We start from the raw sequence: 26,038 nt of genomic DNA on the forward strand, positions 1-26,038 counted from the left end.
CTGTTTATTTCCATTTTATAATATTGTCTAACTTCCCTACTGCCTCTGTTCATCTTCTGGAATGTTTGTTTGTGTCATTATTAATGTAAGAGTTAATTATTTTAGTAATTTCTGGGCTGCATTCTTTGATTTTACCTTACAACAACTTGAGTTCATTCAAGATGTTACAGTTTGTGCCCTAACTATTACCCGGGCCAATGGAACTATTCCACTTGTACTTGCTGACCTGCATCAGTTTCCAGTCAGGCAACTCATTTGAAAATTCTCATTTGTTTTCAAAGCTTCCTTGGCTTGTTCTTCTCTCGGTCTGTCCGGAGCATCCCTGGCCTCAATTTGTTCCACCACTGGTGTCGATGCCTTCAGTTGCTTCGGACTTCAACTTTGGAATTCCCTCCCTTTCTCTTTCTTTCCTTTTTGGGGCGACCGTTTTTAATCTTTTTTTGTGGCTTGAAGTCTTGTTTTGTTTTATAGCGCTCCTGGATAGCACTTTGGGACATTTTATTAAGCTGAATGCATGACTGAATATCTTTTGTTGTTGAGTAACATGGTACCCTTGGTTTAATAAATCCAATTAAAGAAGTCCATTAGAATTGAATTTTGAACAACTGTTTTAAATAGAAGTCAGTCTGTAATCAAATGTTTATTTAAAGTAGCATAATGCAAATTTATCTTTATTCGGTTTAATCAATGTTACTGCGTGTGGATTTAGTTTTCTATTTCACTTCAGTTTGTGAAGCATTGTGTCAACTTTGAAGTGTATAAATAGGTATGAGTAATATGCTGCATTCACAATGTTGACTTTATTTTGGAATGTAACTGCAGTGTATCAATATGAGATTTGTCACTTTTGACTTCAACATGCTTGAATCATTGGAGAAGGCACTCAATTATGGGTTTAATCACTTCACAATTCATTACATTCTTGTTTTCGCTCTTCCTTGAGATTGGAGGGAAAGGCGTAGGTTTGTTTTGGTTTTGCTACTAACAATATCTTTCTTCACCCAAATGACTATTCTTCACATTTGGTTCTTGACTATGACAGACTGCTAGCTTTTAATTCACTGACAGCATCACAACCAAGTTTTATTCTGCTTTTATCCTATAATCCTATGGTGTAACTGAAAATGAGAATGTGAGTTTTTAAAAACATTTCTTTTCTTTCCTCACTAGGTGCCGGTGCCAGTTGTTTTGTTCTTAAACACTGTTTTGACTAAGATATGGAAAATATTTCATTCTTTAAACTCATTCATGATATGCAGAAGTGTTCACATACTCAACTAATAAGGCTTAGTAAAAACAATGACCGCGGATGCTGGAAACCAGATTCTGCTTTAGAGGTGCTGGAAAAGCACAGCAGTTCAGGCAGCATCCGATGACCAATAAGGCTTAGTCTCTAATGCTGATCTGTGTTTGTTCCTTCCATTCTCAGGATCTGATTGTGATAAACATTGCAACAGGAATTGTGACATCACTCACTACTGGTAAGTATTGCTTGTTTCTCTTTCCTCTTCTATTGCATCCACACTGTTTCCAGTATGACTTTGAAGAAAAGAAAATCAGGATATAGGCCTTGCATTTTATTTCCTGCCTAATTTTTGTCTCATCCTTGCACCTCTCTCCATCTTTTTTATATAGTCACTTTCTGCTATAGAAAGAAAGTTATAGGATGCAAAAAATCCAGGTTGGCAAGATTACTGTCTGGATTGAAACACAGTAATGTAGAGACGTCTGTCATAGCCATGTCATAGTGTCATACAACATGGAAATAGACCCTTTCATCCAACTAATCCATGCCAAAGTTGTTCTCAAATCAAACAAGTCCTACTTGCCTGCATTTTGGCCTATATCTGTCGAAACCCTTCCTATTCATTACTTATCCAAATATCTTTTAAATGTTGTAACTGTACCATGAGGCACACACACTGTAGATAGACTTCTCTTTGATAAAGTTCTCTTTTTGTTTTTAGATCAGATTCCCTATAGTATGGAAACAGCCCCTTCGGTCCAACAAGTTCACACCGACCCTCTGAAGAGTAACCCACCCAGACCCATTCCCCACATTTACCCCTAACTAATGCACCTAACACAATGGGCAATTTAACATGGCCAATTCACCTGACCTGCACATCTTTGGATAGTGGGAGGAAACTGGAGTACCCCCAGGAACTTCCTGAGGAAATGGTGGATGTGGGTACAATTACAGCACTTGAAAGACATTTGGATAAGTACACGACGGGCTTTAAGGGATATGGGCCAGGAGCAGGCAGGTCAGGCTAGCTTAGTTTGGGATTATGTTGGACATGTAATGGTTGGACCAAAGGCTGTATGACTCTGAAGTACGAGTCGCTATGCTTCTCTCAATGTTGGGAAAATAATTTTTCAAAATGTATTCCAACATTCGTCTCTCTGAAGAGCAGAATAAATGTGGCAGAAATTTTTAAAACTTGGAAGGCTGCTTTCAGGCTGAAGTGAACGTTGCATTTGAGCAATATAGATTCAATACGAGGCAACAAAGTTTTTTTTTAGATCTGTTGTCAACAAGTAATATAATTGACTCGGTTTGCAGAAATCTGTAAATTTGTGCAAATACTGATGAACTAATTCAAAACAAAATCACTTTAGACATTAAAACCACGACAGCTAAAAGTAGAATTTCTGATTCTTGAAGAAGTTATAGAGATATATAGAAGTTCTGAGCTGGTAAAACAGCAGCCATGTGCATACGTGAAAATACAGGTGAATTTGTGCACAGTGTGAAGAAGCAATCCAGGGCTGTGCACTACGTTGATCAGCTGCTCATATCTGTCCACTATATTGAGAAACAGCCTACACATTCCAAGTTCAACAATTTGGAGAAGAGAAAAAGTATCCACAGGACATCCAACAGAAAAATCAAATTTGAAGAACAAGTTGCAACTATTGTTGAGGTCAACACTAGAAAACAGAAAAAAGCCTGGCCAGCACAGAAAAACATTCTTGTAACTGCAAGAAGTGAAACCATTTTGTGCATGTGTTTTACTAGGTGTTAGACAAACAGGCTTATAAAGAAACTTGCTGCCAAGATGTCAGGCAACATTTTGGACACATCAAGTGTGGCTACAAGAGAGGTGTCAGAACTGGCACGATTACCTTATTCAACAAACGATTCTGTTGCCACCTCAAATTTGACCTGAACTTTGATTAATTTTAAAAATGAAAACTCCAGATTGACAGGTTCCATGCATTAAAACTTTTGAAATGATTTCGCAAATTTTGAACGCCATAAGCACAGATTTCTTTTGAATGTGAAGTTGAGGAGTTTTTAGCATTCAAATTTGAATTCAGCAACAGGTTCCCTATGATTTTTCAATACACCTTTTGAATAATGTATTGAAAATTGCCCACTAAAGGAGATTTTGATTGCAACAACATTATTCATTTTCTGTAAAGTCATCTTGAACCATATTTAAACAAAATGAAAGATGATAGTTGTTGTGTATATTACATTCCTATCCGCAGCACTCACAGAAATAAGTTCTTCTATGTTGATATTGACAGGTATTTGATTTTTGAGCGAGCAAGTTTGCATACCAGGCAGCAGAGACATACAGAGAATGTATTTCCTTATTGTACAGGATAGTCTATTCAGGCGATTTGACTGGTGAACGCAAGGAATTACTGTTCAAGCCTAAGTATCACTTGTCGTGCATGTATCTTACCTTAAGCATTTAAGATTTAAAGCAAAAAATTGCCATTGACACGGAGATGATAACAGTTGTCTTAATGCTGTGTCTGTATTCAAATCCCTGTACACTCTAGTGGGGGGATTCCCTTGAGACCCATTCCATTTAATAAATCAGGAATAGTGGTTGGACCAGGACTGATCCTCACAATTATTCATTTGGGGCATGGGTAGGTCTGACAGAGAATCTAATGAGTCATTCATGCAAGGCTCTGACCAGACCATTTATTCTACCAACAATGAGGTCACCTGGGACACTGCAGGTTGTAACATGCAAAACTATAAAGGCTGGTTCCAGCCTCACGACAACCTTTCACATACACCCCCGGCTCTGTCCCTCACAAACACCACAGGTGAAGGAATGCCCACGGAGACTATTTGTTTTAAATGTAATCGCATGTCAGGGTGAAATGCCGGAACCAGCGAATGTTCCCATTCCCTGCTCCTTACCCCGCCCGGCTTCTAATCGTTTCTTTCTGAAAGTATTCTGAGCCTTGAGGTTGTCAACATGACTATAGGTAAAACATTCAAAACCGTTTGGACTGTAATTCAGACTGATTACCTGAGGACTTAGATTGGTACTTATTTTGTCTGTGGTCCCAAGGCCTACCTTTGGCTCCTTCCAAATTCGTCCGGATCTTGCCTATGTGGTCCCTGTTGTTCGCCATTTCAGTTCCCTCCACCTTCATCCCAACCAACACCTACTTCGATCCCAATGGTTCATCACTGAGACTGAGTGATTATTTATTATCACCTTCACCGCCTATGGGACTGCTAATGCTGCTGGGGAACTGATCAATAGAGCCTCAACCTTGGAAATGCTGGCTAATGAGACCGTCCATGGCTTTGCAACTGTTAACACAGCCATCTCTGAGGTGTCGGCTGAGGTCATTGTCACCCGTACTGTTGCATTGTAGAAACATTTGGCCCTTGACTATTTGCTAGTGGCACAAGGTGGCACCTGTGCTGTTATTGGCCCTGAGTGCTGCATGTACATTCTAGATGCCTCAGACAATATAACTAATCTAGCAGATCACATCCGCTTGGAGGCTGACAGGATCTGGCAAGAAGGGAAAGAGGTTCATGATTATAATCCCCCGGGGTGACTAGGATGGCTACAAGGCAGATCTTTTGCATGCCTTCATCATGTTTATTGTTACTGTCATCACGCATTGCGTTGTTATGGTTGCCCTTAACTCATGTTGTAAAGTTTTGACAGCAAGAATTATGCTGAGCGCTCGCTCCCACTTTGAGTCACCTGGGAGTCACCCCGCTTTCTGGTTCTACTGATGACTACTGGATGTAGGTGGTCTGTTCGTCGTGCTCCTGCATGTCTCAGACCACAAAGGGGGAAACTGAAGACAGAAACTAACTAAAGAATAAATATTTACAGAATACAACGTCGTGGTATACCATTCATGGAACCAGTGATCTCTGCGTGTGCATGCACAGAACAAAACGGCGTGTACGCTGCTCCTGGAAACAGTGATCTCTGTGTCCGCGTGCAAAGAACACAAGAAACCATCTTTCATGGGCTTTTGTTGGATGTGTCATCCAGACTATAAAAACTGCTATACCTGTTGTTTGGGGAGAGACAGCATGGTCAAGTCCGGCTGTTAGGGTCAGAATCACGCTCCCCTCCCAAAAGCTTTTGATTTAATAAATTTCATTAACTTGCTTCTAAATTTCAGTTTTATTAATTTTACAACAGCGTTACCCTAAACATTTAAGATTTAAAACAAAAATTGCTATTGGCACTGAGTTGATAACAGTTGTCTAAAATGTTAGAAGATAAGTTTGGTCCAATTTAGTTCAACTGTTCTTTTTTTTCCTATAATGTAACTAAACAAACTCTTGACCAAGCCTAAGATTTTCAACCTCACAAATCTACTAGGAAGTCAATTTAAAGTGTTCATGATTTGAATACAGAGGTCCTCCTAGTTCAGTCCATGTCAACATAGAAACATTCTGAACACTCTCAGAACTCCATTTTCCTTGAGGCTTATCAATCTTGAGTAAGAAAAGGCCTTGCTGCTGAGTGTGACATGTTACTCGTGAGCACTTGAAGTATTCAGTTTTGTCTGCCGTAGATTCAGAGGTTGGGAGCTGGATGCTGCTGGACATTCAACAGGACTTGATGGTAGTTAGCTGTTCATCCCCTAACTGTCCGCCCACTTTGGTAAGTAGACCCTTTGGTTCAATTAAACCCATACTATTTATTTTCTTAAAATGATATAATGTCTGAAATCTAACACTGACCATAAACTGTAATTGTAGGAAACAGTTAGGTATGGGGCCAAGGAGTCTGATAATATTGGCAATGTATACTTATGTTTAAATATTCAAAAATATTATTTATTAGGCAAGTAATATTAAAATTCTAACTGTGCAGTATTTAAGTGATTTTATTTACCCAGTCTGCAGCATTTACGAATTCTTGAACATTCACATGAGGTGAATAAGCTCAGAAACGAACCTGCACTGGCACAATTTTCTGACAAATGGCACCCCCAGATTGGGAATTAAGTCTGTTGTATTTAAGACTTTTCCAGTCCTCTGCACTGATGGAGACCTCACTGTGTGGAGTCCAAAGATTGAAATAAAAACTTGCAAAACATTTTAAAGAGTACCTGACTCCATTACTTGGCTTCCTGATACCCAAGAAGGATGTTGGTTGAAACAGCAGCAATAAACTCTGTTGCATCTTCAATCTGCTCAAGAAAACTTTGTCTGGCTATGTAAAATTTTGATATTTTAAATAATCATGTTGTAGAGAAAATGGAAAAAAATGTTTGCATTACCAGTGATCATATTATGTATCTCTGTGCACAGAAATGACTTGTAAAGTGGTCTATTATTCATGGCTTATCCTCTTTAACTTCATTAGGTGACGTAAATAATTCTTGAGCTCTGTAGGGTGTAGTGAGGCCACATTGAAGCATCAAAAGGCAACACTCCAGAGTACTGTCTCGTCATCATAAGCCACAGCCTAACCTAGTGGCTCCACATGGCAAGAGAAAAGCCACAATTATAAAATTTATGGAACATAACAAGCAATATTGCTGAGATTTGTAAAAGCTATTCCATTTCTATAGAAAGTAGGTTTCTTGCCAGCTGAAGGCCAAGAGGAGCGGATTACTTGGGTGACACTGGATGAAACTGAGCCATTGTCAAGAATAGAGTGGAAAATCCTGACTTTTACCCCTCCACCTGAACAGACACATCCTAATTTCCGTAAGTAGCTTGGGACACATTGCATCTGGCAGATCTTCATCTCAAGGATATTTATAGTTTTATTAAATCTTTAATCACTCTGTTTTCAGTTCCTGCACACCTGTGCATAACCGTATTTGAATAAAAAGCTTTATGACTTCTTTCAGTTGCTGCATTTTAACTGCTTCATATACCAGTGTGGTGCTGGAAAAGCACAATAGGTCAGGCAACATCCGAGGAGCAGGAGAATTGACATTTGTTCCAGGGATGTAGAGGGAAGGACAGCAAAGATGATTTTCGATAGGAGCGAGAGTAACCGGGAAGTTGTTATGGGGGACTTTAACTTCCCCAGTATTGACTGGGAATACTGTAGTTCAAGTAGTTTAGATGGGTTAGTTTTTGTTCAATTTATGCAGGGTTTTCTGACACAGTATGTAAACAGGCCAACAAGGGGTGAGGCTGGGTACCAAATGGACCTGGCCAGGTGTTAGATTTTGGAGGTAGGTGAACACTTTGGCGATAGTGACCATAATAGGTAGCACAAGTATCCCAGAAGCATCAAATCACTTTGGCTTGTTAATGTGCTGAGTGTAAGTGAGGGCTGCAGATGCTGGAGATCAGAGTTAGAAATGTGTTGCTGGAAAAGCGCAGCAGGTCAGGCAGCATCCAAGGAACAGGAGAATCGACGTTTCAGGCATAAGCCTGAGGAAGGGCTTATGCTCAAAATGTCGATTCTCCTGTTCCTTGGATGCTGCCTGACCTGCTGCGCTTTTCCAGCAACACATTTCTAGCTAATATGGTGAGTGTGCCATGATCTACCAGGCCTTCGGAGACTGCACTTGCTTGATGTCAGATTGTTGTTATCATTTTATATTCCTTGTCTTGCATGTTAATGAGGTAAAGGAGTAATTTCAATGATTGCGACTGTATTGGGATTCCTTCTTTGGATCTAGGTTCTGGAATTCCCTTAGTAAAAGCACTGTGGGCCTACCTCCAGCACTCAGACTGCTGCAGTTCAGGAAGATGGCTCACTGCCACCTTCAGCAGGGCAGTCAGGAATAAATTAATGCTAGCCTGTCATTGATAACTGCATCCCGTGAAGTGTTTTATTGAAGAAAGGAAAAAGCATCTTTTTTCTCTGCCCTGCATCATTCATTTCCTGTAGATCTTGTTGGGCAGAGTTGTGCTAAATTGACAAGAATATTAATGTTAGAGTTATTGTTCTTATTGGTTTCCTACCATTGAAAAAAGCTAATTGTGATTTCACATATTGTGTTCCCAGTCAAAATGTTTCTCTGATGTGGTGTTGAACTGGGGTGAACTCGATCAGACGTCACACGACACCAGGTTATAGTCCAACAGGTCTATTTGAAATCACAAGCTTTTGGAGCACTGCTTCACCTGACAAAGGAGCAGTACTCCAAAAGCTTGTGATCTCAAATGAACCTGTTGGACTATAACCTGGTTTTGTGACCTCTGAGAATGTTTTTCGTTCAAAGAATAGGGAGATGTGGGTCACCAAGAGTTACCTAAAGTTGAGTGAAGAATTATTATTTTAGAATTTTGTTCATTTTATTTTAATTGTGCTTTGTTATTTCTTGATTTGCTGACAGCTGGCCTCCAATTTGAAAGCATCCTACTCATACCTGGAAAGAATAAGAATATCAAACCTCCACTTATTGTAATTCCACATGGTGAGTGGAAACCCAGGCCACACATTGGGCTGGAAAAGGTGCATGAAAGGAGACACGGTTAAAATGTTGAACTGTATCTCGCTAACATTTGTTCTTACATAAAGAGGGGCAGCTAGTTCAGGAGCTGGGGAGAAACTTTACAGAATTGCACCTGAAGATTGGATAGTAGGAGTCAAGTCCACAATAAGATTAATTGTACCTCAATGGATAATTTGCTTCACGAACCATATCTTTCATTTAAATTGAGTCTGAAAATTAAAGAATGAGAGAAACAGTAAAATTGTTATTAACAATTGATTGTTGGGATGCTTAAAGAGAAGAGTTATTGGACATGTCCATTAGCTGTCAGAAAAGTAAAAAATGTTTTTTGGACCCATTCACAGGATGTGGATATCATTGGTAAAATAAAGCCAGCACGCCTCCCATTCTTAATCATTTATAATCCTTGTGAAGGGTCACCTTAACATTTGGCTTTTGGCCATTTCAGACAGCACTAAAGAGTCAACACATATAGAGCAGACCATAACAAATAGGAGCAATGGTAAACCATGTAGCAAATTGAGCCTGCTCTGCTATTCAGTAAGATCATGGCTGAATTAACTGTGGCCATTACTTCTCATTCTCCATAACTTTTACACTTAATGGTGAAGTTCTGGGGAGTGTTACTGAATAAAGGGACCTCGGAGTGCAGGTTCATAGTTTGTTGAAAATGAAGTGTCAGGTAGATAGGATAGTGAAGAAGACATTTAGTATGCTTTCCTTTGTTGGTCAAAACATTGAATATAGAAGTTGGGAGGTCATGTTGTGGCTGTACACAAATAATCTGTATAACTTGGTCTTGAATATATTCAATGACTCAGTACACGCTGCACAGTGGAGAAGGGAACTCCACAGACTAAGCACCCTTTGAGAGAAGAAATTTCACCTCATCTCCCTTTTACATGAGTGACCCCTTATTTTAAATTGCTCCCCCCCATTCCCCCCCCCCCCCCCCATCCCAATTCTAGCTATTTACTTTATCTGAATGCCAACCTTTTGTGATTCATGTACAAAGATACCCAAATCCTTCTGGAATGCAGAAATCTGCAGTCTCTGCATTGAATTGATAACAAATGCTTTGCTGTTCTTCCCACCAAAGTGGATAATTTCACATTTTTCCTACATTTTACTCCCAATTGTCAAATATTTTACACTCACTAGTCTATTTGTTTCTGTCAATTATTTTGTATCCTCTCGCAACTTGCTTTCTTATCTGTGTTTGTCTAATCAACAAATTTTCAGGAATATACCATGAGGAGATCAAGTCTCATTCCCTAAAGGAGATTAGTGAACTAGTTGGATTTTTATGACACTATTTTCACTGTCATTATTCCTTACACAGGTCTTTTATTCCAGAATTATTATTAAATTGAATTTAAATTAAGGTTGTGAATATTTTCCCAAGATTTCTTTTCTTGTGGGATTTTGACTGAATTAAAAGAATGATGAATTAATTATAATTGGTGAAAGACTTTGTTCACCATTTTGTTTTCCAAAAGTGGCCTTACTAATGTCCTGTACAGCCGCAACATGACCTCCCAACTTCTATACTCAATGCTTTGACCAACAAAGGAAAGCATACTAAATGCCGCCTTCACCTGACACTTCATTTTCAATGAACTATGAACCTGCACTCCAAGGTCCCTTTATTCAGTAACACTCCCCAGGACCTCACCATTAAGTGTATAAGTCCTGCCCTGATTTGCCTTTCCAAATTCACATTTATCTAAATTAATCTCTATCTGCCACTCCTCAGCCCATTGGCCCATCTGATCGAGATTCCTTAGGTAACCTTCTTTGCTGTCCACTACATCTCCAATTTTGGAATATTGTGTGCAATTCTGGTCTCCCTCCTCTCGAAAACCTGAAAAGGTTCTGACAAGATTTACATGGTTGTTGCTGGGGTTGGACCTATAGGGAGAGACTGAATAAGGTGAGGCTGTTTTCCCTGGAGCCTTGAAGGCTGAGGGGTGACCTTATAGAGGTTTATAAAATCATGAGGGGCATGAATAGGGTAAATAGACAAGTTCTTTTTCCTGGGTTGGGGGAGTCCAGGACTAGCGGCATAGGTTTAGGGTGAGAGAGGAAAGATTTAAAAGGGACCTAAGGGCAACTTTTTCATGCAAAGGATGGTGCGTGTATGGAATGAGCTGCCAGAGAAAGTGGTGGAGGCCAGTAAAATTACAACATTTCAAAGGCATTTGCATGGGTATATTAATAGGAAGGGTTTAGAGGGATATGGGCCAAGTGCTGGCAAATAGGACTAGATTAATTTAGCATATCTATTCGGCATGGATGAGTTGGACTGAAGGGTCTGTTTCCGTGCTGTATATCTCTGTGACCTTTTCATAGCCTGTTACTGTATCTCCAGTGTGTCCCACATTAATTTGTTATTTGGGGTGCAGCAACTATCGATATGTAGGCAAATCAGAAGGAGAAACAGAAAGGACATTCAGGTTTATTATCATGTCGGTCACTCATTCAGCTATATTAGCATTAATCTTGATACCATATAATCATCATCAATTTGTTTTATTCCGCAGGAGGACCTAACTCGATCTTTGTTGCCAGTTGGATGTTGCTGCATATTGTTTTTTGTAAGCTAGGATATGCAGTACTGCTTGGTTCGTATCAGATTTAGTAATTTTGTTTCTCCCCTTCTCCACTCCAAAAATAATTAGTTTTATTTTGGATGTGGTCCCATGTTAGAGTGTTGATTAATAGTAGTTTACTTTGATCATGCGTGCTATACAGCTAAATCCAGTCCATAACCAGAAGGAAATGGTGAATGCATTAAAGGCCTAAAGGGCCAAATGGCCTAGACCTGCGCTAAAATCCTTTGTACCAATGTCCTCATTTGGTAACCACACAAAAGGGTCACGTCGGCACAATCAGATAAGAAACCTGGTTCATTTTCTTTTGCTTCAAAGCCTCTGAACATTGCAGTTGGGTTTATCTTTCCTCCCCAGGATGATTTTAGATTAATGAATGGTTGTGGTGAGGAAAGTAAGATTGTATAAACTTAATATGATCCAGCCAGATATGGTGATGGTTGGCTTTATAGGTTGCTGAAAATGTGTTGCTGGAAAAGCGCAGCAGGTCAGGCAGCATCCAAGGAACAGGAGAATCGACGTTTCAGGCATAAGCCCTTCTTCAGGCTTATGCCCGAAACGTCGATTCTCCTGTTCCTAGGATGCTGCCTGACCTGCTGCGCTTTTCCAGCAACACATTTTCAGCTCTGATCTCCAGCATCTGCAGCCCTCACTTTCTCCTCGAAGATTTATAGGTTGCTGTCTAGATTATGTGTAAGCCTGCACTGCACGGAATTGAGGAAGCAGAGATGATAGTACTAAGAGAATTACCAAATGAGAGTGGGTTGAGGTCTAACTAGCATCAACACATCAGCAGTGGAGGTATGACAATAATTTAGCACATCAATGATTGCAAAAGTTGTATGGTAAACTAAAGTCGAAGGTTTGGCATTTGGGAGTCTGAAAATGTAATTGTTATTGACTTGGATGAATGTTTTATTCTAGGATAGTGACAGTTTTGAGGGAAATTGAGTTAGAATGAGATATGGGTAAGTGTATGTGATGCGAAATTGATTAGAGGCCCTGGTAAAAAGCTGAAGGAGGTGGAGATTGTTTTCCAAGGCCTTTCAGTTACAGTACACTGAATGATGAGCATCTGTCAAAGCTCTTGGGCTGTATGCTTGACTTAGAGTGTACATTGTGAACATTAGGTTCTTGGAGAAACATTTGTTTCTATTGTCCTTCCTGTCATTTTCTATCTGACATGTTTTGCCCTCCGGTTATAAGCTTGATGGGATAAACATATTACGAATTTTGAGGTATCTAAGAATGAAAAATGCCATATGAAGACGAGTTGAATTTTGTTCCTGCTTCTGTAACTTTCAAGTTGAAATGTTTTTAATATACTTTTACATTTACAGTGTTATGACTTAAGTTTTTTTGGGGACAAAATGAATATAGGTTGAAGAGGGTGGAAGGAATACAGAAGGAGAGCAGTGAATTGAAGGAAAAAGAATGAGATATACTCAGATGAAGGTCATCAAGGTTGAGTAGTTGCTCTGCATCAAGGTTGAGTAAGAAAACAATAGGTATCCTAGTATTGTGGTGTAAGGTTACCACCCTATAACCAACGGTTGGAAGACTCTGCTTTGTAACCCACTTTTTAAAAAATTCAGTCTACTTGTGGAACTTTTGCGATATCTTAAATGATTAACTCAGATTCATTCCAGTGTGTTACCCTGACGGAATTGTTTTTATGTATGTTGCAGTGAACTACAGAGGGTCCAGTGGCTTTGGACAAGACAGTATTCGCTCACTGACTGGTAACATAGGAATCCAAGATGTGGAAGATGTACAGGTTAGGAGTTAGCCAACTGCTTACATGAGAAAAGATGGTGCAAAATGAACTGCAGAAGGGTTGCAGATCCATCTAACATTAGCCATGTTTGAAACAAAAACAGAAAATGCTGGAGAAACTTAGCAGTCTGGCAGTGTTATGAAGAGAGAAACAAATTAATGTTTTGTCCAATATGAATCTTCAGAACCGTAAGATGCTGGAGAGTGAAAATATTTATGATGTTGACTAAGCACAAAGTCAAGGCACACTATTAGTTTGTCTGTAAGTTATTGTAGCAAACCATATCAGCATTCTTCAGTCTCTAAAAAAATGCAGCCCTTTATTGTATGACTTTTCCTTTTCAAACATGAGTGAATCACTGATATTTCATTGTTCTCCCTCCACAGGCATTCCTAATAGTGGATGATTTTGGGAATGCTAGGTGTTGACTGTGTAACTATTTAAAAAATGAGATTTTATTTGCAAGGTTTATGTATAAAAGAGTAATGGTTATAAATACCAAACGCGCTTGAGTGCTGTGGCACATGCCACATGTTTCATTCTGTAATCCTCATTAAGTGCTAAAATTAATTCTTGTGTGTGTCAGTCCTCCAGAGTACTTGTAAAAAAAATTGCTGGAAGAGATGCTTGAACCCAGAGTGGTTGCTGATCCTGAGGACTTAAAACGAAGTCACATATTGTTATTGTGTTGACTTCAACATTTAGCCTACAAGTGTTCATTTCAGAACTAATAGAGTTGTTGAACTAACTGAGTCTCAAGTGCTTGCATTTTCAGTTGTGCCACTTCTTATGACATGTGAAACTTACATTGACTTTTTTCCAAACTTAGTGATGGTTCAAACTAGAATCTTTGCATGCAAACAAGCAAAATCAAAACTGGGCATTCTGACTATGCTATCATGACTCAGTAATTCGATTAGCGGCTTCAGGTTTGATCCTTGGTCTGCGTTAATTGGCTAATGTCAGGTGACATTCAAGCGTTCTGGCTCCTAACATTTTGTAGTGATTGTACTGAAAATAAAATAAGTTTGTGTCCCGTAAACCCAGGAATGACTAATTAAAAAGTCTTCTGGATGATCATACTTATCCAGCATATATCTCAGACCAAGATGATCTCATAATTGTGCTAGGCAATACTGTGCGTCAATACTGGATGGGCTGACCACTGTCTATGACATATAGAGTCATAGAGCTGTACAGCACGGAAACAGACCCTTCGGCTCAACTCGTCTATGCCGACCAGGTATCCTAACCTAATCTGGTCCCATTTGCCAGTACTTGGCCCATATCCCTCTAAACCCTACCTATTCGTATACCCATCCAGATGCCTTTTAAGTATTGTAATTGTACCAGCCTCCACCACTTCCTCTGGCAGCTCATTCCATACAAAAACCACCCACTGTGTGAAAATGTTGTCCCTTCGGTCCCTTTGTATCTATCCCATCTCAGCCTAAACATGCCCTCTCGTTCTGGACTCTCTCACCCCAGGGAAAAGACTTTGTCTCTATATCCTATCCATGCCCATCATGATTTTATAAACCTCTATAAGGTCACCCGTTAGCCTCCAACGCTCTAGGGCAAACAGCCCCAGCCTATTTAGCCTCTCCCTGCAGCTCAAATCCTCCAACCCTGGCAAATTATGTTGGATGTGTGCATGAGCACTATCAGCTAACATGATAGGGCTTTCTAGCAGGGTTTCTTATGACTAAATTGCCTACTAACATTCATTAGCATGGTTGACATTGAATAATGGTGAGATCTGGAGGAAAAGGACTGATCACCTCTGGAAGTCTGCAACACTTAATGCATTTCAGTGAGATACATTACGTACATTGTGCTTTTTACTTTGGCATTTTTCATTTTGCTATTATTGACATGCAGTGACACAGATCAGGGAGTGACTCAGTATTGTCAGACTTTAAAAATAAGGACATTAAAGAATGCCAGATTGATATGTCTACATATGGAATGCAGAGAAGAAAAACATTGGCACCAGCTGTGGCTGTATATTTGGCATGAAACTTCTTGATATAGGCCTTTGCTCAAGACTTACTTGTACATTTACATAAAGAGCTTAGTCATTCACAAAATAAAAGGTTTGTCCCTTGTAACCAAATCTTTTATGACTGTGTTGCACATCAACAATTTCAGCTTGGTACAAGAATTAGAGTGCATTAATTGAGAAAAGAAACTCTTGGCTAAAGGAGTTTGCTTGGAAGATGGAGAAAGAAAATCTTGTCTTGTCAAATAGTTGATTTGTGAAATGGAGTGCAGATCAGTCGTGGTTTGTTGGGAGCATTACAGTAAGGGTTGATTAGGAAATTGTCCAGAAAGGTATCTGTTTTTGTACTGAATTTCCAAAAGCTTCATTTTTATTTCAGTACGCTGCTGAAAGTCTGTTAAAAGAAGGGGTTGTGGATTCTCAGAAGGTGTTGCTGATTGGTGGCTCTCATGGAGGCTTTATTGGCTGTCATCTGATTAGCCAATATCCTGGTTTCTACAAGGCCTTTGCCACAAGGAATCCTGTCATTAATCTTGCTTCCAAGCTGGGGACAACAGACATTCCTGACCAGTGAGTGCAGACTTTCGTTCCTGGAATCAGTATGTTTTAAAATAATATGTTAGATTTTGTAACTAGGTGTGCAACCATGTATGCCAGTGTAAAGAATACATCCCTTTGTAGATTCCTATTCTGATGATGAGTAATATTCTGATGCCAAACTGAGATCATGTGTGCTGTCTTTCCTGTGGGAGCCAGATTTTATTTCAACTGAATACAGCCTGATAAAAGTCTTTTTCAATTGGTTCTAAGATTTGAGTTACAACACAGTTGGGGAAAGTACTGGGGTAGTGGTAATGCCACTGGACTAGTAATCCGGACATTATCTCACCCACCCACTCCATCCCTGTTGCTCCGCCATCACTCTTCCCTTGCAGACTCACGTCCCTTCAGCCTCTTTGCATTCTCTCCCACTTGCAGAGATCTTTTGCCCAACCCTCACTTCCCAGGCCTCAGTATTTGCTAGCTTCACTTCCCACCAACCCTTCAACAGTTCCTTTTTGTCCAGCCACTTATTCGAGCTTCTGGGCCTGTTTCCTTTGAACTGTCCCTCCTACCTCTGATTCTGCTTGGCCTGAGGAGGCCTGCTCACCACCAGCACTCACTATTGCTCACCAATCACAGGCAGCTTTCCTCTGCACTTGCTTTTGCTAGGTTCGCAATGAGCCCATCAGTAGCAAACTTGGGAGGGGAACTGTTCGTCACAGGTTCTTACCGTTCCAACTTTGGGGAAGGGGATACCTTTTTGATCTGTTGCCCATGTGATTAAATTTTATGTGCGATGTGGCCAATTTCGTGAGAAAATTCACTTCTCCCATATATTTTGAGTTTCTAACTCCCCAAAATCTCTCCGTTCACAAAGCAAGTGTGTGACAGGGTATTCTCCATTTGCAGCTACAACACTCAAGAAGGTGACCACCATTCAGGTCAAAGCTGCCTGCTTGATTAACAGCCCATCCGCCACTTTTACATCACCAATGCCAAGTGGCAGTACTATGTACAATGAATAAGATGCCTTGCAGCAACTCACCAAGGCCTGTTAGACAGCACCTTACAAACGCTGACCTCTATCACCAGACAAGACAGCAGATACATGGGAGCAAGTATCATCTGCAAGTTCCCATCAAGCAATACACCATCCTGCCTTTGAATTATGTCACTTATTTTGCTGTCACTGGGTCAAATTCATGAAACCCTATTTCAAACTGCATTGCAGTAATACTCTAGAATGTGGTGATGATCTGCCTTCTTGAACCACTGTAAAGGGCAATTAAAGATGGGCAAGCAATACCCACTTTGCATGAATTTTATTTTGAAAACACTGATCATAAAGATAGTTGGTGTGGGAAAGGGCGATATCATGTTAGTGCTATTGAGCACTGTTCTCAGTTTCAAGCAGAGGCAATGACTGGAGATGACTCCATCTGACATGACCAGAAACCCCTAAATGTTAACTTAAGAACATCAGAAATAGCAGGATCAGGCTGCCTAAAAATCTTACCCTTCAAACGCATAATCCTCAAACACTTGCGCAACTCCAAATAGACCCCACCACCAAGAACATCTTCCCCTTCCCACCCACTCAGCATTCCACAAGGACCCTTCCCTCCGACAGTCCTTGGTTCACTCCACCCCACCACCGGACCCCAAGGAACTTTCCCCTGCAACCAGAAAAAATACAAAACTTCCAGTCCACTACCTCCCTTAGCTCCATTCAGGGTCCCACATAGTCCTTCTGGATGAGACAGAGATTTACCTGCCTCTTTTCCAACCTAGTTTACTGCATCAGGTGCTCCCAGTGTGGTCTTCTCCACATTGGGGCGATCGAATGTAAACGTAGGGAATGGCTCACTGAGGGATCTCAGCTGGGTCCGCAGGAGCCGACCGGACCTCCCAGTCACTGCCCATTTTAATTTCCTTTCCAACTTCCTTTCCAACATGACCATCCTTGACGACCTCCAATGCCAAAACAAACCACAGGACCTATTGGAGGAACAGCACCTTAACTTCCGTCTGGGCATCCTACAGCCCGGAGGACTCAACATTGAGTTGTCCAAGTTCAAATAACCTCCCTCCCCATTCCCCGACACCCTTCCCAGCCCCTTCCCCTCCCTGCCACCAATCGGATTCTTCCTCCCATTGACCAACCAGATCCTACCCTCTACCTGTCCTCACCTATCTCCACTTCACCCTGCCCTGCTTTTATCTTTTATCTTAAGCTTCCCCCCACACCCACCCCCAGTCCTGAAGAAGGGTTACACCCAAAACGTCGACTTCTACACCACCTAATGCTGCCTGGCTTGCTGTGTTCTTCCAGCCTCCTGCCTGTCTACTTCAAGCCTGTCTGCCATTTTGTAAGATCATGGCTGATTTGACCCACGCCCCAACTTCTCTTTTGTGCTAACTCCTCATAGCCCTCAACTCCTTGATACTCTATCTACCTCTTTTAAAATATTTACACGGATCTAGTCTCCTCAAATCTATGGGGTAAAGAATCTTAAAGATGCATAATAACTTGGCCTCCACAGTCTTTTCGTGCAATGAGTTCCACAGATTTACAACTCTCTGAAGAAATTCCTCCTCCTCTTATCTCTAAAGGCTAGTCCCTTCAATCTGAGGCTCTGCCTTCTGATCTTAGTCTCCCCTAATAGTGGAAACATTCTTCTCCATGTCCAATCTAGCCAGGCCTCGCAGTATTCTGTAAATTTCAAAGAGATTCCCCCCTCGTCATTCTAAATTCCAAAGAATGTAGACCCAGAGTCCTCAACCACTCATCATATGACAAGCCCTTCATTCTTTGGGTCGTTCTTGCAAGCCTCTTCTGGACCCTCTCCAAGGTCAGCATTTACTTTAGATACAGGATCTAAAACTGCTCAGTATTCCAAATGCGGTTTGATCAGAGCCTTTTTCGGCCTGAACATTGCATCCCTGCTCTTGTATTCTAGCCATCTTGAAATGAATGCTAATATTTCATTTGCCTTCCTAATTGCCAACTGAACCTACATCTTTAAGAGAATCCTGAACTAGGACTCCCAATCCTTGTGTGCTTCAGATTTCCAAAGCTTTTCCCCATTTAGAAATTAATCTCTGCCTCTGTTCTTCCTACCACAGTGTATAATGTCACACTTTCCCACAGTATATTCCAGCTGCCACTTTTTGCCCACTCTCCTAGTCTGTCTAGTCCTTCTGCAGCCTCCCTGCTTCCTTTACATGACCTATCCCCACCTATCTTTGTATAATCTGCAAATTTAGCAACAATGTGCACCATTTCTAAATTCACTCGGAGAGCATGGGCTTCCTTCATTCGAATCATTAATGTATAACGTGAGCAGTTGTGATCCCAACACTGACCCCTGTGAAACTTGATTAGTGACCAGCTGTCATCCCAGTCTTCTGGGATCCTCCCTGACTCCAGTGATTCCTGGAAGATCACAACCAATGTCTTGACAATCTTGTCAGCTATCTCCTTCAGAACTCAGGGCGTAATTCATCTGACCCAGGTCACTTATCCACCTTCAGATCTTTTGGCTTCCCCAGCACCACCTTCTTAGTGATGGCCACTAATCTCACCTCTGCCTCTCACTTTCTTGAAGTCATTAAACCTGGGAGCAGGCGGAAGAGATGCAGATAACACCTCTAGGAGTGGCAACAAGCAGGAGACTGCAGAAGGAGTAATAGAGGGTGGGAATGGGAGCTGGTAGGAAAAGGTCTGTCAGCATTGAGAGTACGAATGGAAGTGCTAAGGAAAAAGTCAGTTGCAAAGTGGAAGCCGCAGAACTAGAAATATGTGGCCAATAACACTGAAGTGAAATTCTCAACATCAGCTGATATTTTTCACTATTTTATCAATAAAGTTAAAACAAAAGTGTTGACTGAGTCAGCATTAAGCAGGAACTTGTTGTATAAGATCCCACGGAGACGGTGGTTGTCTGTAATCATTTTATTACAATAACTTTAATTTGCTTAGGGTGAATGTCTTCAGCACTTTCAACAATTCCATCATTGTCATTTGATTGCAGTTCAGTGTTTTTTCTTTACTATTTTACAATACTGCAACGTACAGTTCTCTGATACTGCTTTTAAAAAGTTGGTCAGAATGAATTTTTCATCAAACATTTTTCCTTCAGTTCAATAGCTTTTGGGACTTAGGAGTACTGTCTATTAAAAAACCCACAATGGTGTAATGGTACCATGCACAGCAACAGTAAACACACCAAGCCTATAGTATATAGATATTAAATTAAGTCCCATTTTGGAGGCTGTACTGGCCTTATTCACAGAGGGAGGGCAAATTGAAAGGTTTCCTGTCTAACATTCACTACCTCTTGGGCAAAGAGGACAGTTCAGTGGTTTGACCTACTCACTTTCGTCTTGAATCTCGATGCCCATGTCTTAAAAACACAGGCAAACCTTGGTGTAAAACACATAGGATTATCATTATCAACAAAACAAAAGTTCTGCTAAATATCTGATGGTGTGATTTGTTCTGTGATTTTCTCCCAACAGTACCATGGTGCAGGCTGGCTTTGATTTTGCCCCGGACCAATTGCCAACTCCTTCTGTACTGACAGCTCTGTTGAGCAAATCACCTATCATAAATGCGTCTCGGGTACGTAGTACATTTTTGTTTCTGCATTTAAAAAGAGTTTTTTTTTCTGCAGAGCTTGGGTGCAAGACTCATCTGAACTGAGGATAGTTTGTTTTAATTGATGTGTAGAATTTCTAAGCTTATGGCATGGTGGTGTACTATTGTGCACAATCTCACTTGGTCTAGAGTTATTGTTATAACTGAATCCCACACACCCTCCAGCTGCAGATGTTATCCTAATATTAAATAGAGTGAGGCCATCCAGGATAAATGACCAAAACAGGATGTCCTCAAGGCATTTCACTGTCACACTTACTGATACCAACAAGAGTCTGCAAGCAAGCATTTATTAGCTGTTAGATTGATAGCAAAATGACAAACAGCAGAAAGTAAATTTATCAGGAAACCAGATTTGGAAATCAGTATTTTCCAAAATGTTCTAAATATAGTTACAGTGTGAAATTATGTTGCAGTCTTGTGTGTGTCAATTAGTACAAATGCCACTTGAGTTAAAGGGAAAGCTAAATGTAGCTCTAAACATATAACTGGCATGAAACAAATGGAATTCTGTGGGTGATGTGTAACAAAGACAGTACCTATTGTTATAATTGGAACAGAACAAATGTGTTGGCAATCTAACCCCACTGCTTCACGACTTTCACCATTAATATGTGTTTTAATTTAAGCACCATTGACCAAAATGACCAATTGTTTCCTTTTTGATAGTGCTATCCAGAATCAAAAACTTTCATCGTGAACTCAAAATATTTTACAAAGGGTGAAAAAACACACCTTAGTAATTGATGGTTTGTAAACAGAGGATAAGATTTTATGATGAAGAATCACCAGACTTGAAATGTTAACTGTGTTGTCTCCCCACAGATGTTGCCAGACTTGCTGAGTTTCACCAGCAATTTCTGTTTTTGTTTAAGATTTTAGGAATTCTCAGGGTCCACTGAGGTTTCCTGTTGGAAAAAAAATCAAATTGCTAATAGCCAAAGATTAGAACATAGAACAGTACAGCACAGAACAGGCCCTTCAGCCCACATTGTTGTGCCGACCACTGATCCTCATGTATGCACCCTCAAATTTCTGTGACCATATGCATGTCCAATAGTCTCTTAAATGTCCCCAATGACCTTGCTTGCACAACTGCTGCTGGCAACGCATTCCATGTGGACCACGTGAGGTCTCCTTGTACATTGTCCAAACTATCTCCATCACATTCCCTGTTCCATGTAGGTGCATCATTGCTGCTGTCATACACAGAGCCACACTCTTGGCAGAAAATGGTCTCGGTCGATTTGAAATATGTTTACATGTCCCTGCGTCATTAAAAAATAAAATATTTAATTTATTCAGAATACCTGTGTTAAAATTAATGCATTTTTCAAAGCAGTACAGAAATTGCTGGAAAAGTTCGGCAGGTCTGTCAGCATCCAGATGCCTTTTACATATTGTAGTTGTACCAGCCTCCACCACTTTCTCTGGCAGCTCATTCCATATGCACACCACCCTCTGTGTGAAAAGATGCCCTTTAGGCCTCATCAAAACCTTTCCCCTCTCACTTTCAACCATTGCGCTCTAGTTTTGGACGCCCCTAACCTGGGGAAAAACCCTGACTACTCACCCTATCCATGACCATTCCAATTTTATAAACCGCTACTGCTGCGAAATGTGACTCCAATCAACACGAATGGCTGTACTTTCAGTCATCCCGGGCCTAAATTCTGAAATTCAATACTGACACCTCTTCCTTCTCCATCAAGTCACAATTCTAAATCCATTTTAATCAATGTGTTCAGATGTTTCACGAGATAAATCTGTGAGCTTTACATCTAGACCTTTGTGCCCGGAAGTAGGGACACTAGCATCACTCAGCAATAACCATAAAACTGTAACAGTATTCTCCAGTGTGTTTGTTCATTAGCCTGTTCTGACATGATGTGACATACCTCTGCAACATGCAGGACTTGAATCCAGGCCTTCTAGTCCAGAGCTCGGAACACTACCACACAAGTTCAGGAATTGGAATCAAATCCAGAGTTCTGGCTCAGAGGCAGGGACACTACCCACCACACTACCATACCCAGATTTTGAGTCATATTTTAGTGCCCACTTTCAGCTCGGTGTGGATTTATTATAATCAGATTACCTATTACTGAATTACAAAAAATACTTTGTATTATTAAACAAATGCGCGATATTTGTCTCAACTGTAGGATATTGAGTGTGCGTGCTGTGCTATCGAAATTAACTATGAACATCTTTAATTGCTATTATCTGTAGTCTGCAACATTAGGGAAAGAAATCCTGCAGACACACCCTGCCCAATGAAGGGTCTCAAATAGATATTTATTACTGAACACCAGAGACGAAGGAAGAGCTTAATTTCTGGTCCCAAAACACTGATCACTCTTACCCACCTCTAACGTGTGACTGCCCTCTTCCTAAAACAATGAAATGACACCACGCAGCTGATTACTGTCCAGCCTCTTCTCCCCACTGACTGTGTCTGCAATCTGTCCCTCATCTCCCTAACCACACAAGGCAAACCAAGCTCAGGGTCTTTGAGAAAATCAAGGCTGGAGTGTGTAGGCATCCTGGAGAGGGATGGGCATTTTGAAATTGAAGGGGGAGGGTGAGGTGGCAGTAATATCACACACTGGGCTGAGGAGTGGCATAAGGAGTTTAGTTTGGATTAATGTGAGGTATTGGATTTGGTAAATCAAACAACAGCAGGACCTATTCAATTAAAAGTAGAGCCTTTGGCAGTGCTGTATAACAGAGACCTAGGCCGTCAGGTATAATTCTTTAACATTTGCATCTCATATAGATAGTGTGGTTAAGAAGGTGTTTAGGACACTTGTCTTCATTGGTCAGACCTTTTGAGTATTGGAATTGGGATGTCAATGTTGAGGTTGTACAGGACATTGGTGAGACCTCTTCTGGAATTCTGTGTTCAGTCTGGTCATCCTGCCCGCTCGTTCCATAGGCACACCACCCTCTGGGTGAAACAGCTACCCATTATGAAAGAAGATTTTCCAAACCAGCCTCAGTTTGGATGGAAGTCAAGCTGATTCCAGATATTTGGAAAATGGCCACAGTTTTCACTGTTTACAAGGTAGTCAAAATACTGCTGTGTGGAAACTTTATCAGGTTTCCAAAGACTTCAGTTAAGAGGGGGAGAGAGAGAGAGATTACAGCCTAATGGCAGACTTTGGAGGATTTCTTCCTTCCTTCCTGACCCCATACATTTGAAACAGAAATCAAGTCATTCAGGATATTAGGAATCACTTCTCCAAATATAGAGTAGCGTAGGTTTGGAACACTCTCCCTCAAATGGCAGTCAATACTAATTCAATTGTTAAAATAAATTTGTGTCTCATATTTAAATTTATTAAGCAAGGGAAATGGGCTCAAGGCAGGCTTATGGAGTTAGGCCACAAATCAGATCACACATTCATTAAGGTCCATGATCTTCATTAATAGCTGAACGGGCTCAAGGGGTTGAATGGTCTACTCCTGTTCCTATATTTCTATAATGGCTGATCCGGTATCTCAGTGCTATGTTCCCACTTTCTCCCATTCCCCTTGATGCCTTTAAAATCTGGGAAATCACAGCATTCTATCAGTTTACTTCTTTAGAGTGTCAGACATCATTAAAATATCCATTTGGCCATGTCCATTTTTTAAGCAGGATCAGGTTCAGTTGATTTTTCACACAACTTCTCCTGAAGCAACATCATATATGTACTTGACTGAAAAGGAAAATTTTCACTGTGAAATAAAACCAACTTAGACCACCGAAATAAAATCATACTCTTTATCACTTTGTCACCACTTCTATGGCATTTCTACCATTGAGGGCTTGAAGAACCAGCTGTGGAGAAAACAGGAAGTCATTAAGTTTTCAGTTTGACCAAAATTAATGTTAAAAGGTATTAATTCCCAGGAATTTATTTTCTCTCTCTAATTTTACGAAATGGAGTGTCATATCCCTTTGAGGTATGTAACTGTAGTACTTTTGTCTTTTAGGTGACAACTCCAGTTCTGATATTGTTAGGTGAAAAAGACAAACGGGTTAACCCATCGCAAGGCCTTGAGCTGTATCGTGCACTGAAAGTCAGAGATGTTCCTGTGCGGTAAGCTCTGTACTAGTAAGTTGAACAATGGGAGTTATGATGATCCAATGGGCTCATGAAGCTGTTAACTGGGACTATACCTGGCAATAAAAGACTCACCTTCATATTAAAGATCTGTTCAATTTATGTCATGAAATCCAGAGCTATGATGTCCATGAATGCTCTCCAGAAAATTAACCCTTGCCAAGAATACTTCAAACCAAATGCTCTTTGCCACATATTCATTTGAGTGCATTGACTAGTGTTTTCAAGCACTCAATAATCCAGAATGGAGACGATTGTCAGAAGCTTAGAAGTCTAACAAAAAAAAATCACCATTAATCATCATGTAACAAATGATTTGATGAATAGTTCCTATATTAAATCCCTATATGGTGGTTTACATGATCTATGAATGCATGGCACCTTCCAGTGAGATTTTAGAAAAGGAACTAAATTTTAAATAGGCAGAACTCTCTAATTAGAAGTTGTTCCAATAGTTAACTTTCCCTACACTGTGTCCAGCTAGCTAAAGGGTCAGAGGTAGGGGAAGGATTGTAAAATTTACTGTGGGTCAGAGCCGTAAAATGGGTAATGGTGGCTTGGCCACAAATGCTATCTCCTGGTTGATTGTCCTCACTCGAATTGACAATGAAGAGAACTGTCAGGCCAGTGTATAATCCACAACTAATCTGCCACAGTCCATTTTACATCTCTCGTGAAGCCGAAGTTTACCCCAGCTGTCTGACTGACACCGTATTGACTTTCACTTTAAATTCTTCTTGTTTTAAGTTATTATCTTCTCTTGCTTTTGACCTTCATTTGTCACCCACTATTATTCAGAAAAATGGATCATTGAACATAGATCAGTACAGCACAAGAACAGGGCCTTTGGTCCAACTATGCCTGTGCCAAACATGACGACTTTCTAAAGGAATCCCTTCTACCTGCACATGGTCCACATCTCTCTCTTCCCTGCCTGTTCATCTGTCTGTCTAAATGCCTTTTAATATTGTTATCATATCTGCTCCTACTATCTCCCCGTTCAGACATGTCCTGCACTGTAAAATGTCTTGCCTCAACATCTACAAAATTTTCCTCTCTCACCATTTCCACTCTGGGAAAAAAATCCTCTGTGACCATCCACCCTATCCATGCCTCTCATAATTTTATATACTACTATCACATTGCCCCTCAGCCTCCAAATCCCTAGTGAAAATAACCCAAGTTTTCCCAACCTCTCCTTATAAGTAATACACTCCAATCCAGACAATACCCTGGTAAACCTCTTTTTTATTCTCTGCAAAGCCTTCGCATCCTTCCTAAAGTGTGGTGACCAGAACTGCACACAATACTCCAAATGTATCCTAACTAAAGTCTTATACAGTTGCCAACGTTTATGCTCAAGCCCGTACAATGAAGACAAGCAGGCCATGTGCCTTCTTTACTATCATACTCACTTGTGTTACCACTTATAGGTAGCTGTGGACTTGCAGCGGAGCTCTGTATATCAATACTGCTAAAAGTCCTCTGTACTATTTCTGTTGCATTTGACCTTCCAAAATTCCTCACTTCACACATGTCCAGATTAAACTCAGTCTGTCATTTCTCACCCCAAATTTCAAACTGATCTACATCCTATTGCATATTTTGACAAGCTTCCTCACTACACACACATTCAATTTTTGTGGTGTCTGCAAACGTACTAAT

At 40.5% G+C, this 26,038-nt stretch overlaps 1 protein-coding gene across 6 annotated transcripts in view; it reads left to right on the forward strand.

Moving 5' to 3' along the window:
- The window catches only part of LOC122559105 (acylamino-acid-releasing enzyme-like), a 64,409-nt gene that overhangs the window by 31,573 nt on the left and 6,798 nt on the right, over positions 1 to 26,038 (forward strand). For 4 of the 6 annotated variants that reach the window (XM_087994491.1, XM_087994490.1, XM_043708399.2 and 1 more), the window contains exons 13-21: positions 1,430 to 1,481; positions 5,812 to 5,900; positions 6,817 to 6,955; positions 8,548 to 8,628; positions 11,211 to 11,291; positions 12,968 to 13,056; positions 15,438 to 15,628; positions 20,123 to 20,225; positions 24,243 to 24,349. In XM_087994491.1, the coding sequence (XP_087850617.1) occupies positions 1,430 to 1,481; positions 5,812 to 5,900; positions 6,817 to 6,955; positions 8,548 to 8,628; positions 11,211 to 11,291; positions 12,968 to 13,056; positions 15,438 to 15,628; positions 20,123 to 20,225; positions 24,243 to 24,349 (932 nt within the window). Of the gene's footprint in view, positions 1 to 1,429; positions 1,482 to 5,811; positions 5,901 to 6,816; positions 6,956 to 8,547; positions 8,629 to 11,210; positions 11,292 to 12,967; positions 13,057 to 15,437; positions 15,629 to 20,122; positions 20,226 to 24,242; positions 24,365 to 26,038 lie in introns of all 6 variants that reach the window. The other 2 variants (XM_087994493.1, XM_087994495.1) reach the window with 2 other exon arrangements.

Source organism: Chiloscyllium plagiosum, unplaced genomic scaffold (assembly GCF_037043375.1).
Source record: "Chiloscyllium plagiosum isolate Xiang-an unplaced genomic scaffold, Cpla_swu_hap1 HiC_scaffold_14, whole genome shotgun sequence".
Taxonomy (NCBI): Eukaryota; Metazoa; Chordata; class Chondrichthyes; order Orectolobiformes; family Hemiscylliidae; genus Chiloscyllium; species Chiloscyllium plagiosum.